At 41.2% G+C, this 17,253-nt stretch overlaps 1 protein-coding gene across 5 annotated transcripts in view; it reads right to left on the reverse strand.

Moving 5' to 3' along the window:
• Positions 1–313: 313 nt before the first annotated feature.
• Positions 314–17,253, reverse strand: part of LOC105096750 (17-beta-hydroxysteroid dehydrogenase type 6) — a 147,237-nt gene continuing 130,297 nt past the window's right edge. For all 5 annotated transcript variants that reach the window (XM_064491140.1, XM_064491142.1, XM_031462358.2 and 2 more), the window contains 4 exons: positions 12,061–12,393; positions 7,810–8,068; positions 4,450–4,613; positions 314–2,157 (listed from right to left, as the gene is read on the reverse strand). In XM_064491140.1, the coding sequence (XP_064347210.1) occupies positions 1,940–2,157; positions 4,450–4,613; positions 7,810–8,068; positions 12,061–12,393 (974 nt within the window). In that variant the 3' untranslated portion in view covers positions 314–1,939. The remainder of the gene's footprint in view (positions 2,158–4,449; positions 4,614–7,809; positions 8,069–12,060; positions 12,394–17,253) is intronic.

The following is a 17,253-nucleotide window of genomic DNA, read 5'->3' on the forward strand; positions in this document are numbered from 1 at the left end:
TATAGGAATTATAAAAATATGAAGCATTTAATGACAGAAATAGCTCATAACCAATTGAATAAAATAAGAATCTATGACTCCATTCTTAATAATAATTTTTTAAAAGGAGATGGAAATTTCAACTTGTAAATGTAGATGAAATGATGGAGTTAAAAATCACCATTTGCAGCCATCATAGTAAGAACTGATTTTAAAAAGAATTATTTAATAATTCTAAGATTAGTGAGTACAAGTTTATTGAGGAACAGGACATCCATTTAATGTCAAAATATCCTCACAAGTTACTTATTAATTACAAAGGAAAACTTATTAACCTTACAGTAGAAAAACTTGGCAGACTCTACTTTAACCAAGGGTTCTAACTTAACATCACCAACAATGAGATAAACTTGCATTATGTGCCTACCGGTGTAATGGCCTGAGAGGGACACTCTTATCACTTCTGTGGCATTTCTGCCAAAATGCGTAACCTGGATCTGATCATGAGAGAAGGTCATACAATCCAAATCAAAGGCCACTTTGCAGAATAACTGGTCTATATTCTTCAAAAATGTCAGAAGCATAAGAGATTTTTTAAGTTAAGAAACTATTATAGGTTAAATGGGAGTACAGGGACATGAAAAATCAGTGTGATCCTATATTGGATCAGTTAACATACAGTGGGTAATTCTATGCTCCATTTAACTGTCGAGAAAATACTACTGGTAGTGTTCTAACACCAGAGAGAACAGCTGAAAAACAACACACACACACACACACACACCCCATCTTCTTTATCCATTCATTTGTCAATGGACATTTAGGTTGCTTACATGTCTTGGTTATTATGAATAGTGCTGCTATGAACATTGTGGTACATGTATCTTTTCGAATTAGACTTTTCATCTTTTCTGGATATATGTCCAGGAGTAGGATTGCTGAATCATACAGCAACTCTATTTTTAGTTTTTAAGGAAACTCCATATGTTTTCCATAGTTGCTGCACCAATTTGCATTCATCCCAACAGTGTAGGAGGATTCCCTTTTCTCCACACCATCTCCAGCATTTATTGTTTGTGGACTTTTTAATGATGGCCATTCTGACTGGTGTGAGGTGATACCTCATTATAGTTTTGGTTTACATTTCTCTGATAATTAGCAATATTGAGCATCTTTTCACGTGCCTATTGGCCATCTGTATGTCTTCGGAGAAATGTCTGTTTAGGTCTTCTGCCCATTTTTAATTGGGTTGTTTGTTTTTTTGTTATTGAGTTGTATGAGCTATTTGTACATTTTGGGAATTAAGCTTTTGTTGGCTGCATCATTTGCAAATATTTTCTCCCAGTCCCTAGGTTGTCTTTTCGTTTTGTTGATGGCTCCTTGGCTAAGTAAAAGTGTGTATGTTTGATTAGATACCATTTTGGTTTATCTTTGCTCTGATTTCTACTGCCTTGGAAGACAATTCTTTTCAAGTAAAGAAGAAATATATTCAAAAACAGCTGGCAAATAGAGAGGAGGAAACAAAATTAAATATTTTAAAAAATTACCAAGTACACCCATTTCAAGTAAAGATAAGGAGACCCACATACTTCTTAATGATCCCTGAGCAATAGTTCATCACATCATGAACAGCTATTAATTTACATAAAGAAACAGTATCAAAACAAATTAAATTGTTTTTAGTCACTCTGTTTAATAAGACAAGGAAGAATGATGCATTTTGAAAATATTGTCATCAAAAACTGTTTAAAATAGTAAAGATTCATCACCTAAAAGGAATAAACTTTGAATATCTGGAATATAAACATGCTGGTTCTCTGATGATGCCAGATAAATGCGTTTAGGCAATAAAGCTTATTGTTGCCGAAAGTATAGATTATAAATAAGGATTACTGGAACACTAACAATCAATTTCAGATTTTTGCCTTCTTCATTTCAAGAGCCACAAAGCCAGTTTTCTTTAGACTGCCTGGGCTGGTTTGGGCCAAGATCTAGTCAATATGTAGTCTGCCAGTGATGTAGGTAAATAAGATAGAGGGATGAAGAAAAATTGAGCATCCCAGCCAGCTGAATATCGAGTGCGGGGATGCACAGATGTCAGAGCGTGTTCCATGCAGTCAGTGACCAGGTTCAGGTTTGTGCTACTTTGCAACAGTCCATTTTTCATGTTCTCAAAATCTGTATACAAAAAGATAAATTGTGGTCAGCAATTTTATTCCTTGTATTTTAAGATCCTATTGCACTCAGCCACAGAAGTCTAACTACATGTAATTTCCGCAAGGATTAGGACGATCAGACCCGTACTTCCCAATATAACAGGCACTAGCCACATGGAGGTGTTGAGCACTTAGAATACAACTACTATGACTGAAAATTGAACTTTTAAATTTTAATTAATTTTAATTTTAAAACTCAGTTCTGTTATTGGAATACTTTTAAGTATCTTTGGAATAATGTAGGTATGTTAATCTACTTTTTCAACTGGAAATTTTTTAACATCTCTATTGAGACATAATTCATACATCATAAAAATCATCCATTTAAAGTGTACAAATCAATGACTTTAAGTATAACCAGAGTTTTGCAGCCATCACCACAAACTAGAGAGCATTTTCATCATCCCCAAAGGAAACCCTGTACCCATGAATAGTCACTCCCATTTCCTGCCAACCCACCCAGCCCTAGGTAACCACTAATCTATTTTCTGTCTCTATGGATTGCCTTTTATGGACATTTCATAGAAATAGAATCATACATTGTGGACTTTTGTGACTGGCTTCTTTCACAGAGCAAACTGTTCTCAAGGTTCATCCATGTTGCAGTGTATATCAGTACTTCACTTCTTTTTATTGCCGAGTAATATTCCATTGTACAGCTATACCACACTTTGTTCACCCATTCAACATTTAATGAACATTTGAGCTGTTTCCACTTTGGGGCTATTATGAAATAATGCTGCTGGCAATTATAAATTGTATGAATCTAAATATAGATGAAGTATGTCCTGGGAAAGTTTAGCATCCAAGTTGAGGTGTGCTGTAAGTGTAAAACACATACCAATTTTCAAAGACTAAAGGGAAAAAATATGTTAAATATCTTATTAATAACGTTTATATTGGTAATAAATGTAGAAATGGCAGTATTTGGGGGTATATTGCTGTTTCTTTTCCTCTTTTTAGAAGTAGCTATTAGAAAATTTATTATATATATAGCTCTTAGATAGCTATTGGACAGTACTGACCTACTGACCTAGATTATTCTGATCCATTGACAAATAAATGAATAATGTCAATTCCTTTTAAATCATGAAATAAATATATCCCTCCTCTTACATATAGTCACTTTTTAGTAAATTCTATTTTCCTTTGATTTCTGTTGTAAACTATACGTACCCATAAGGGGAAACAAATTCCCTCTTAGTTTAAAACTTTAGATGGGGAGGAGCTTAGAACAATGACTGGCCTCCTGGCATCTTAGGAAACTTAGTTCTGTAGCTTGAGTTCTGAGAAACTCAGTTTTTTGTCAGACTTTCCTTGATCCAATTTCCCTCCCCCGTTGGTAGTGACCCTCTTAGGCCTGATGAACCCAGAAGACAGGGTTGTAGGTCACAAATCTTCTCTCTGTGCATTGCCCTTCACCTTTCCTCTGTACTAAGACATCATCCAAGGCCAGGGACAGGGCTACTGCTACCGACCGCACGGCCTTTTTGTGAAATGGAAAGGAGAGCTGCTCCCTTTGGCCTTGGCAAGCTGCTGACTTCTTTGTGTGGGGAAAAAAGCATCCCTTCCCCAGGAAGGTGCCCCACACCAGTGTGCATGACTTACTTCTACTAGGAAGATTGCCTTCCATCCACCCCCAAAACTGCCTCCTCCTCCAGGTCATCAGAATGATATTCTTACACAAAATTGAACCATCTCACTCCTACAAGCCTTCCGTGGCCTGCACATGAGGTCCAGCCTCTGGGAATGGTCAACAGGGCCCTGCAAATCTGGTCCCCACTCACTTACCTCTGCCCACCTACATACACCCTCCGCCCCCTCACAGTGAGACAGACATGGAGTTTGTGGCCAGGCCCTGCTACCAAAAGGGTAGGTGATACTGCAGGCTGCACTTTACCTGAGCAGGCCTCCCACACCAGTCTGGCAAAACAATGAAGAGGCACGTCCCTCTCAAGACCCAGAGACTCTATGCCTCTAACCATGTAATACCTCCCTGTGCTAGGTGGCCAGGCCCACAGGTGACCAAGCAGGGCAGGCCCTGGCCCTAGGCTGCCTGTATGTCTCTTCCCCAGCCGCAGCAGCCATCACCAAGTCAACCATGAGGGCAGTGGGCATTTCTGAGCCCCTCCTATCTTGGGAAGGTTCTGTTTAAGAAGCTTTATTCTCAGAGGATCTGCCAATCAATCCCCACCAACCCTCTTTGCCCTTCTCATGCGAGGGTTTCCATTATCCCCTCAAAAGAAAAACTCACAGGCATCAAAAAACTTCTGTCCATAGGTCTCCTTGATATGAGGAGGGACTTCTTTCCAGACTTGCTTCATTGTCTCTGAGGCCTTCTGCAGATCTGTCATCTCTGTTCTGAAGTAGCCAGGTTCAACTATGCTGATTTTCACCCCAAAATGCTGAAGCTCACGCCTAGGAAAAAACCCTCAAGTTAACTCCTCTGATTGAAAGATACCATAATTTCAATGTTCTCAGGGAGGAAACAAAACAAAACATAGTTATGAAAAGCACATTTACTGAATATTTTAAGGAGAGGAAAAAAAGAAATTTTAAACATCCCTAGATGCAACAACCGGGACATGATTATACAAACTACCAGAACCATTCAACAGTTCTCAACACATCCACTCTTCTAACAGAGTTATTAAGTACCTACCACGTGCCAGACACTGGAAACATGAAGAATATAAGGAATAATAATGAAAATTAGCATTTTCATGATATCTACTGTGCTACATGCACAATCTTAGTAAATTAAGACTCTGCTCCCCACCTCAAAAAGCTCACAGTGAGTGAGTGCATCTAACAAGTAAGCAAATAATTGCAATATAATTCAAAAGAAGTCTAAAGGAGAGGTATTCAAAGGGCTACATAAGTAGAGCGGGGGACGCAGACTTTCTGAGGGAGTTAGAGTAGGCTTCAGTGAAGAGAAAATGTTTCAGTTGAGCCTTGAAGAATAAGGAAGGAATTTCCCCACAAAGAAAGAGGAGGAGTGGAATATCAGGCAATGGAAACTGCACACACAGAAGCAGGGGACTGTGAAAAATTACAGAGTGTTCAAAGACTGCAAGAGACCATTAATGGAATAGGATATGGGCCTTAAAATTACAAGTCATTGGTCATTCCAGAATATTCAAGGTAGTTCAAAAAACAGTTCCAAAAATACTTATCAGGGGTTGTGCATGTCCCAGGCACTGTGCTAAGTGCTGCCTTTGCCGAGTGAAGTAAGATGACCTTGTGCACCATGTTAGACACATACTGTAGGCACTCCAGGGAAAGCGATGAGGCTCCCTAAACTAGAAGTTCAAGCAGCCTTGCTAGGGAAGATGAGCCCAAGCTGATGTTAAACAGAAATGTTTCGAATAATGGTCCATAAGAATGTAAAACACAAAGCATCGTGACCCTCTAAAGCAATGAATGGTTCTCAGAGTGTAGACCCAGAACAACGGTATTAGCATCTGGGGGCTTGTTAGAGATGCAAATTATTGGGCCCCAGTCCAAATCAAAAACTCTCCAGATGAGAACCAACAGTCTGTTTGAACAAGCCCTCCAGGTGGCTGTGAGGCATGCCAAAAGTAAAAATTCCCCGTTCCAAAGGAAAATCCTCCCTCATTGAACCAAAACATAAAACTCTCCAATTTAGAGCTTCAGAAAATGATTCTCCAGGTGCTTGAGTGTGCTGGGGAAGGGGAGGGGCTGTGCAAGCCAGGGGCGCTTCTGCCCTCTACATTCCCTTCCCCTTGCAGCTTGCTCACAGATTCCCAGCACATCACAACATCTCCATCCCCTGTCAAACTCCAACTCAGATGTGGGACAGAACTTCCTGTTCCTGTTGATTCCTAGCACAATTAAGGCAAATTGGAACTTTCTAAAGGAATTAGTGGTTTGAATGCTGGAAGAGCATATCTTTGCTCTTGGTCTGGGAATGAGTCAAGGAGTCCAAGAGTCATGAGTGGTGGTAAATCAGCAGGGAGAAGCCCCGTGGAGGTAGACAGGATGTCGGGCAGACAGGAAGCCAGGCAAGGTGCCTGCCACATAGTAACAACTTATGCAGTGTCCTCGGTTATTTCCCTACTCCCCTCCTAAGCAGATAATGTACTTTGCACATTGTAATTGATACATATCAGTCATGGTATGTGGTAGTAAATAATGGCTCCCAAAGATATCAGGTCTTAATACCTGGAAATGTAAATATTTGTTACTGTAGGTGGCAAAGACTTTGCAAGTGTGACTGAGTTAAGGATCCTGAGATAGGGAGATTGTGCTAGATTATCTGGGCATGCCTTGAATGCAATCACAAGTTTTCTTTACAAGAGAGGCAGAGGCAGATTTGAAGGCCAGCAGTGGAAAAGACAATGTGATCACTGAGGCAGAGATTAGAGTGATGTGGCCACAAGCCAAGGAATGCTGGTGGCCACCAGAAGCTGGAAGAGGCAGGTAACGAATTCTGTCCTAGAGCCTTCAGAAGGAACACGGCCTTGACAACAACTGACATTGGCCCAATGATACTGATTTCAGACTTCTAGCCTCCAGAGCTCGAGAGAATAAATATGTGGTGTTTTAAGACACCATACATAAATTACTTATGGTAGTTTACTATGGCAGCCATAGGAAGCTTATACATGATGCCTATAATATTTACAGCTCATTTCCAAATGAAATTGCCCTAAGGTCAGCCCCTGCTAAAGGGGAGTTTGTACAGCACCCTAATGTCTATAGCTGACTACACCGGGAAGGGTGCTTGATGGGAGGGGTGCCCCTCTCAGGCCTGGACAGTGACTCTGCCTGTTATTACCTATATGGCTATGACAAATTACTGAACCTCTGTGCCTCAGTTTCCCTAGACGTACAATAAGGATAAAAATAATTTCTTCCTCACTGGGTTGCTATGAAAATTAAATGATTTAATAGATGCAAAGTACTCACAACAGTGCCTGACACATAGTAAGTGCAAAATATATCATGTGATGTAGTGTCACCTGGCATACACAAAAGAATGAACTCAGCTAACAGAATTCTCTCTCTCAGAAATTGAAATATAAAGGGAAATACAAAAAAAAAAAAAAAAGCAGCTGATAGACATGAAGCTGAAATGATGTATTAAAAAAGATCCAGGAGGTAGAGACAGGGCCATTAAGGGTTGTGGCAAACTGAAGATATAACAAAGAAAAGAAGCTATTCGATAAAGAAAAGATACAAAAAGTAAAGCAAAGGAATAAGTTAGTTGGAAGCAGATAAGCACCAGAAAGTGTCACCATGAAGAAACAAAAACAAGTGTGCTTTAAGGAGGAAAGAAGACAATCATCCTCTCTTCAGAAATGAAATTGTATCAAGGGTCAATCTTGAATTAAAGTGTCATGTGGTGATAGGAGACAAGGAGTGCGGAAAAAACACAGGTCTGCCAAGTCCTGATTGTGGCAGGTGAACGTTGATAAAGATACTAAAATCTGAGGCTCAGTTTCATGTATAAAATAGACCAGTAACAATATCTACAGATCAGATTTTGAGAGTGATGAAATAAGATAATGTAGGTGAAAGTGACGAGCATGGTATCGGAGACATGTTTAAGTGCTCAGTCGTTGCTTCTGTTTTAACTTAAGAGTGTTACCTCAGAACATCTGAAAAGGCTTCCACTCCATACTTGGAGCAAGAGTAGACTGTTCCAAAGAAAGCAAGTCTTCCCAGAATGCTGGAGACATTGACGATTCTCCCCTGTGCTCTCTTCACCAAGGGAAGCATGCTCAAGGTCACCTCTATCAAACCAATGAGGTTGACTTGGAGGGTACTCATGTAGGTGTCAATCTTCAGCCAGTCAGTGTAGCCAAATGGGTGAAAAGTGCCTGCGTTGTTGACCAGACCCCAAAGTCCTAAAACAATAAAGGCAAAGCAGGAGTTTAGTTTCAGACAAAAATGAGAGACTTTTACCTTAATCAATCTTCCTGCTGAAAACAAAATGCTAGACAAAATATATTTTTTCAATCTTCTTAAACACATCTATCAGTAAGAAAGTATAGAAAGGTCAGGCTAAAAACTAAAAGAAGGTAGGAATCCAGGGAGGGTAAACAGAACACTGATGCTAGCTTTTTGATTCAAGAAAATTTGCCAACCAGTGTGAAATTGAAGTTCAGTACATATAGCCTCAAAAAACATACACATTAAGAAGGTATGAAGTCCAGGGCCCACCTAAGGTAGGGAATCTAATAAAAGACACTTTCTTCATTAAACTGGGATGCTAACTGGCTACACTGTCACATAAGGGTGAGATAGAAAGTCCTTCCAAAGGACTGAAAGTATAACTGCCTGTCTTGAACTCTGGTGTTGGGAGAATTGGCCCTGAGGAATCGTAACCACAGGTCATCCCTCATAAGAGTTTGCAGCTGAATTCACACTATCTGAGAGGCCAAAAAGGCAAAAAACAAAAAACTTCAAGACAAGAACTAAGTTTAAGGTGGCCAAGTGCCCCCTGGCACCTGATGGAAGCAAATGTAGATCCTCTCTGAAGGAATCTTTACGTCAGGCCTTAAAGAGTCACCAAGAGAGTTACTAAGAAAAATAGGAGTTCACTGTCATCAGTCACTACATACACAAGGTAACAAAGCATCACAGGCAAAGAAGAGCAGAAACCATAGGCAGCAGAGACAGGCTCACAAGGACTTTAGATACCAAAATTATAAGACACATAAAGTAAAATGTGTGTGCTAAATGTGAGTTTTAAATAAAAGGGATTGAAAATATTAATCCAGACAAGATACTATCAAATTGATCAAGAAGATTTAGAATGAACCAAATAGAAGTTCTAGAAATAAAAGGTATAATAGCTGACATTCAGTGGACAGATTTAATAGCAGACAGAAAGAGCAGAAAAGAGAAAATAGTAAGCTGCAACATAGAAAAAAGGAGACATTTAGAATACAGTGCAAAGAAAAAAGAGATGGAAAAGAGTGAAAGAAAAGAGACACAAGAACAAATTAAAAACATCTAACATATATCTAATCAGATTCAGGAAGAAAAAAGAGGGAAAATGGAATAAAGGCAATAATCTGAAGTCACAACAGATGAGAATTTTCCTGACTGTAAAAGACACTAACCCATAGAGTCAAAAAGCCAAATAAACCCCAAGCAGTATAAACTAAATAAAGGAATTCACATCTAGACAGACTAAAACAAAGCCTTAGTAAGACCAAAGAAAGAGAATATCCTTAAATAGTCAGAAAGAAAAGACAGATTTACAAAAGGTGAAACAGGCTGACAGCTGACTTATCAATAGTAACAACAGAAACCAGGGGTAGTGGAATGTTATCTCCAGTGGGCTGAGAAAATAACTGTAAACTTACAAATGCTTATCTAGGAATGATGGTAAAGACATTTAAAGAAATGTAAAAAAAGAAGAACAGGGAGGAGGAGGAGGAGAAGAAAAAGGAGAAAAAAGAAAAAGAAAGGAAAGAAAAGAAAAGAAAAAGAGAAGTTTTACCCCTAATATCTTCTAAATTCTAAAGAATATACTTAGTCAGGAGGAAAGTAATTTTAGATGAAACATTCAAGAAGGAATGATGAAGACAGAAAACAGTAAGTAGGGAATAAATCTAAACATCATATATTGTAGGGCCAAAAACAGAACTAAAATACATACTAGCAATAGCATATATGTCAGAGGAGGTGATTGAAGTTCAAAGTGTTCTGAAGGCCTTGGATTAATCAGGAGAAAAAAATAATAAAATGACAATTGGTAAAGATGCAGTTCAAATTTCTAGAGGAACCACTAAATACATAGGAATAGAATATGTTACTTTCAATTTAGTAATGGAAAAGGTGGAATAAAAATCCAATCAATTCACAAGAGGGAAAGAAACAGAAAATGTGGGACAAACAAGCACAAAATAAGGCGACAGAAATAAATTCAAACATACCCGTCCTTAAGTAAGTGTAGGTGAATGAAATGTTCTAGTCAAAAAGGCAAAAACTGTCCGGCTGAATTATTTTGTATATCTAGCTGTATGCTATTTACAAAAGACTCATATAAAATATGGAGATATAAAAAGTTTGAAAGTGTAAGGTCAGAAAAAGGCTCTGAGGCAACAATCTTTGTCACTGAAGGGATGGCAGCATACTCCCCTGAGAGAAGGGCCAAAGAGAAAAGCAGGTGTGGTGAAGAGAAGATAAAAAGACAGAGAGTCCTCCTTTAGATTTTATGAATCTGAGGTTCCAGCAGAATTTGCAGATGAGAAAGCCAGCAAGCGGTTGGGAATTCAGGTGTGAAGAACAAGAAATAACTTAGCAATCAAGGGCATAAAGGTAATGGATAAAACTGTAGGTAGGTGGGGTCCATTCAGCATTGGTTGAGCCCATATCACGTACCAGGCAAGATGTCAGAAACTGGAGATACAGCAATGGGTAAGAGAGGTCTGTGTCCTCAGGGAGCACACGCTCTAACTGATGGGAAAACAATGACAACAACAACACTGTAGAAATAAACTGCTCCGAACAGCACAGCACAGAGGCTGTGACTGCCTGTAACTCCTGGTTCTGCCTGGGGGAGTCAAGAACGTCCTCAGGTAGGAGTAATAGTTTAAAGTCAATTTTCAAATTTAAAGTACATTTAAAAAAAATTAAACATTCTGCAACCCAAGCAAAACAATTTTATTGCCAGTTTGCAACTCCTAGGTTAAATAGACATTTAGGACGTCCAATTAATAAGATCTATTAAATCATAAAACAAGGGGGAGGAACAAGAAAGAGGTTAAAGAGGATTTGGATAATATCCAAAGAAAATGCAACTTAGAAAAGAGGATTTCTCATAATTGCCGAAAATTGGAAACAACCAAGATATCCTTCAATATGTGAATGAAGAAATAAACTGTGGTAACTACAGTAGAATATTATTGAGCAATAAAAAGAAATGAGCTGTTAAGCTACAGAAAGACATGGAGGGACCTTAAATGCATATTGTTAAATGAAAGAAGCCAATCCAAAAGGCCATACCCAACATGATTCCAAGTATATGACATCTGGTAAAAAAAAAAAACTACGGAAACAGTAAAAAGCTGAGGAGTTCCCAGGTTTGGGGGAAGGTGGTGACGGAGGAAGAGATGACTAGATGGCTCACAGAGGATTTTTAGGGCAGTGAAATTATTCTACATTATGCTATTAATGGTGGATATACAATAATTTCTATTTGGCAAAACCCATAGAACTGTGTAACACAGTGTGGATCCTAATGTAAACTACAGACTTCAGTTAATGATAATGCATCAATACTGGGTCATCAAATATAATAAATGTGGCACGCCAATGCAAGACGTTAATAATAGGAGAAACTATAAGGTGGGGGTTGTATATGGGAAATCTGTACTTTCCAGTTTTTCTGTAAACCTGTAACTGCTCTAAGAAACGCTGTCTACTAATTAGAAAAAAAATAAAAACTTTTTTTTAAAAAAGAAGAGGACCAAAGGCTGACATTAGTGAATGTCTATATTTTAGATGGTAGCCAAGGGAAGAAGAATTGATTTCTAAAGAATACCTTGAAAATTCTTCAAGCAAAGAATTGTGGTTGTAAACATTCCAGTTGCAAGATGGGATAACAGCATCAAATTGACTGGGTTCATTTTTCGATGTGAAATTGTTAAGAAAATGAAACAGCACAAAAGATCAAGACTGCCCTTCAAATGACAAAGCCAGCATTTAAGCCCTGCTTTTGAGATTTTATATATATATAAAATATGTGATATATTATATATATACATTATATATTTTATATACACACACACACACACACACACACACACACACACACACACACGCACATATATAACTTTAACAGCTTCATGCCTAAGTAATGAAAGGAGAAAATAATTCTCTATACCTCTGTCCCCCACACGCTCTTTCACCCACTGGGTGGCCGCAGCGATGCTCTGTGTGTTGGTGACATCCAGGATCACCGTCTCCACCCTATCTGACGTCTGGCCCTTCAGCTTCTGGGCCCCCTTTTCGGTCAGACACGCAGCCAGCACCCTGAGTCCTCGCAGGTCCAGCTGCCTGGCCAGCAGGTTCCCGAAGCCCGAGTCACAGCCCGTGATGAAGACGTACTTGTCCCAGAGGTGGCTCACCACCTGCCTCTCCCGGTACCAGCGCAGGAGGTAGTACAGGCCCACCAGGGCCGCCAGGTACAGCCACATAGTGAGAAGATCTCCTTTCCCTTTCAAAAGAAAAAGAACAGTTTTATTTTATTCCTTCCTTTTTTTCTCTAACCAGTGTTGAGTATTTACTATGTGCCAGGCATTGCATGAGGTGCTGGGACTCTTTATTAACTAATATTTAGTCCAATCCTCTAGTCACAGTCCACGGAGGGAGTCAGGGAAGTAACCAAATAAATGCACTGCCTTGTGGTAGGTGCCAACAGAAGCGTACACACAGTCTAATGAGGCTGCAGAAGAGGGCCAGTGACCAACTGCCTGCAGAGTTAGAAACAGCTCCACAGAGGCGGTGATTTTGGAGCTACTTCCTACAAGATAGTTGAGTTCAAAAAGTGGACAAGGATGAAAGGACACTCCAGGCAGCAATAATGTGCATGTGAGTGGAGTGGTGGGCAACATGAAACTTGCTGTTACCGACAGGCAGCTCAGCACGGTGAGGCAGAGAGCACACAGAGGAAGACGTGGAAGGTATGGTAGGGAAGAGTCGGGCCAGGAGGGGCCCGTGGGCTGCACTAAGGCATCGGGATGCTGTCTTGCAGGCCACAAGGGTGTGCTACTAGAAGGTATTCAATGCAGGAGTAAGATGGCCAGACTTAGCTTTAGAAAGCTCTGCCTCACAGCGGGAAAGGAGGAAAGATTAAACAGGGGTGTGGTGAAGGCAAAGAGATTAGTTAAGAGACCCACAATTTCGGTGAGAGATTGCAGCCAAAGTAGTTTATAAATATAGACCAATCAGTTGCATTGTTCAGAGATGAGTGTTGGGTGTCCAGAGATGCCTACCTGTCTGTATGTAGTTCTGGAGAAACATCTACCACTTTGGGGCAATCTACAGTTGTTGGCTGAACTAACACATGATTCATAAAGTTACAGGTAGAGGTCAAAGGCGGGCTTGGGCCCACTAGGGCATCATAAGGCCCACACAGTGCCTGCCTTAGCTTGGCTTTAAGGCCTTCCCAGTGCTCTGGCCCTCGACTTCGTCCTTAGCCTTCTCTTTGACCACACTTCTTTTGCACCCTACTCTTCAGTCATAACAAACACCGTCCAGTACCCTACACACTACAGGCTTTTCATGCCTTGGTACACAATTCTGTGTACAGTTCCTTCTTTCCCAGCTCTCATCCCTTTGAGAAATAACATTCATCTGTTCAGGCTCCACTGAGTCATCATTCTCATTCGGCAGACATCAGTTCAGCATCTACTGTGAGCCAGACACAGTGTTAGGCACTGATATGTGACAGTGAAGGAAACGAGGTTCCATTTTCACTGAATTCACAGTCTTAAGTGTAAAGACCGGCAAGAAAAGAATGCGATACACAGTCGTCCCTTGGTATCCACAGGGAACTGGTTCCAGGACCCTTCGCAGATACCAAAATCTGAGGATGTTCAAGTCCCTTATGTAAAATGGCATAGCAGTTGCATATAACTTATGCACATCCTCCCATATACTTTAAATCATCTCTAGATTACTTATAATACCTAATGCAATGTAAACGCTCTGTAAATAACTGCAAATACAATGTAAATGCTATGTAAGTAGTTGCTGGCCTGCAGCAAACTCAAGTTTTGCTTTTCCAGAATTTTTTCCTAGTATCTTTGATCTACAGTTGGTTGAATCTGCAGGTGCAGAACCCGTGGATATGGACAGCTGACTGTAACTGAAGTAAGGGAAGGATGCTGCTGGAGCACTCAGGAAAGGCTTCCAAGCCAGTCTAGGAAGATCTGAGAAGTTTCCTAGTGAGAAGTAAACATAACTTGAGATCTAAAGCACAATCAAATGGCAGTAAAGGGAGGTAACACTTGTGTAGCACTTGGTATGATCAGGCCCTGTTCTAAGCATTTCACATATATTAATGCTGAATTCTCACAACAGCCATGTAAGGCAGATCCTGTCATATCCCTGTGTGTCAGTTCAGACATCAAGACAGACCTAGACATGCAAGGGACTCACTGGGGGCAACATCTATAGAGAATAAAGGGGGAGAGTGCAGAAATAGGTGGCAATACAGGCCTGACACCTCTGAAAGAAGAGAGAGAAGGCAGGGGGATTTAAGAGAAAGAAACTTAAAATGCAGCCTAACCCCCAAAAAGTCTCAGCTAGGCTGATGGGGGTCCTTGAGCAAAGACTGCCCAGCAGAGTCCCACACTGCGCTGAACACTGGGCTGTAGGAGCTTTCAGTCCTACCTCCAGACCTTCAGAGAGGAGAGAGGGGATGGAGATTGAGTTTAATCACTAATGGCCAATTATTTAAATTAGTTATGAATGAAGTAATGAAGGCTCCATAGAAACCGAAAAGGATAGCATTCAGAGAACTTCCGGTGAGCATGCGGAGATTCAGGGAAAGCGCTGTGCTCAGAGGGAGCGCAGAAGCTCTGCGCCCCTTCCCCCTGCCTTGCCCTGAGCATGTCTTTCACCTGACTGTTCCTGAGCTGTATCTTTTTATAATAAACCAGTAATCTGGTAAGTAAAATGTTTCTGTGAGTTCTGTGAGCCACTCCAGCAAATGAATTGAACCCAAGGATGGGGTTGTTGGATTCCCCAACCTACACTCGTCAGTCAGAAGCACAAGTGATAATCTGTGTTTGCAGCTGGCATCTGAAGGTGGGGTGGGGAGTGGGTAACCTTACAGGACCGAACCTTTAACCCGTGGAGTCTGATGCTACCTCCTGATAGTGAGTGTCAGAACTGAGCTGAGTTGTGGGGCACCTGGCCAGTGTCGCAGAGAATGGGTTTGTTGCAAGTGGGTCCAGAACTGTTAAGGGTATAGGGAATAACACTGGAGAGCCAGTGAAGGGGAGAAAATAGTGGACAGAGGCATTTAATGCTCCCTCCATCACTCCCTCTCTTTCTCCCCTTTCCCCTCTCTCCCACATCCCTGTTCTCTCCCCCTCCCCCAAGCTTTCAGCTCTCTCCATTCCAACAGCTCTTTGCGTTCTCTAGCCAGCTACCTCTGTTCTGCCCAGTTGGGTGTTCTTTGCTGCACTGTAGTCACAGACAGAGCTTGTCCTGCCTGTCTATGGACTAAAAGGGCAGTTTCCTGAGGCCAGTCACAGATGAAAATCCACCCTCCACTGGGGAGGAGCTCAGACCTCACAGCCTCCCTGGGTGTTACTATTCAACCATCACAGAGCAAGAAGACTGAACTTGCAGAAGGGGCGTGCCAGGCCAGTCAGAGTCCCAAAACATGAGCCAAAGCTGAACATGAATCAAATATATATCCGACGATGCCTTGAGTATTGCAAACATCTATAGCCCTTGACCTGACCATTTTCTGAGGTTCTGTCCTGTGTTTCTAAATTCCGTAAGTACTCTCCAGCCAGATACTCAATATATCCAAGATAGAATGCATCTTACTTTCTGCTAAAACTTTCTCCTCCAGTACTCCCAATTTCTATCTCTATTGCTTTTTCAGTCTTGAGGCTCTGACGTTTCCTCCCCATTGCCCCGTGCATTACCTCAGGAGAGGAGGCTGCAGAGTCTCGCTCTGCAGTAGCTCTGGAGCTCCTGCCGCTCCTCTTCATTCCTGTGGCCATGTCCAGTGTTCAGGTCTTCAACATTCAATGCCCCTTGCTTGGCCAATCCTAGCAGCCTTCTCGCTATCCCCACAGCATCAGTCCCTTCCCCTCTCAGCCACACGGTGCTGTCTGATTAATTTTCCTGAAGCACAGTTCTGTTGATGTCTGTACCTGAAAAGCATTCAACCTACTCAGTAAAATCTAAGTCATCTAAATCCATGACTGGGCCTCAACCTTGTCTCCCGCTGCTCCCACTCACACAGCCTGTGTTCCATGCACACCGAGGAGACTGCTGCTCTCCATTTATTCGTGCGCTGCTCTTTTCGTGCTCCAGATCTGTGCTCTCACTACTCCTTTGCCTGTAATGCCCTTCTTGCTCATCTACGCACGTCATTTATTACCGATCCTGCAAAGCTCAGCAAATCACAGTTCCTCCATATAAAGCCTTCTCTGAATTATCAGCAGTAGATCTGCTCTCCCATAACAATATACTCAAACTGCTCCTGTGTAACTCATCACTCCAACTGGGCTGGTACCCCTGGGGCAGTTCTGTGACTGATTTATCTTTGCAACTGATGAAGTACCTACTTCGGGGCTTTGGTCCAGTATGTAACTAAACTGGATGATTACCACTTCTGAAAGAGCCTGTTTGTAACACATATTCAGCACATAAGGCTACTTTGCCCAATTGATGGACTGTAGTTAAATGTCACTGATTTGGGGGGGGTAATTAGGTTTATTTATTTTTAATAGAAGCACTGGGGATTGAATCCACGACCTCATGCATGCTGCGCATGTGTTCCACCACTTGAGCTATACCCTCCCCCCATATGTCACTCTTACTTCTTGCATTATTTTTCTTTTTCTTGAAAGTAGCAACAACAATATAATACATAGTAAGTGTTTTTACAAATCTTTTCCTTTTCTATAGTTGTTTAGAAAGTGTCTAACTTCACAAAGACACACGAGGCAAGTGTAAGCTAAGATTGTGCTTTTTCAACCTGACCATTCCGCCTGGTACCTGGGGACAAAAGCCTTTGACTAGTTTTTAGCACCTCCATCTTCCTCATTCTTCATATTCAGGCACATTCCAAACCCTACAGATTCATTCACATTCTGTCTCACATCTCTGCCCTTCCTTATGTTCTACCTTGGTTTTCACCTTCACTCTGCTCACCTGGCCTAAAGCCTCCTACATTGTCCCCTCACCTCCACTCATTCTGCACACCACTGCTGGATTAATGTTTCTCGGGCCCAGTCTTAGTCACGCCATTCCCTCCAGCAGTCCCCACTGTCCACCAAACAAAGGGCAAACTGACCAGGTGACTCTAGGCCCTCCACCTACAGTC

This window comes from Camelus dromedarius, chromosome 11, assembly GCF_036321535.1.
Source record: "Camelus dromedarius isolate mCamDro1 chromosome 11, mCamDro1.pat, whole genome shotgun sequence".
Lineage (NCBI taxonomy): Eukaryota > Metazoa > Chordata > Mammalia > Artiodactyla > Camelidae > Camelus > Camelus dromedarius.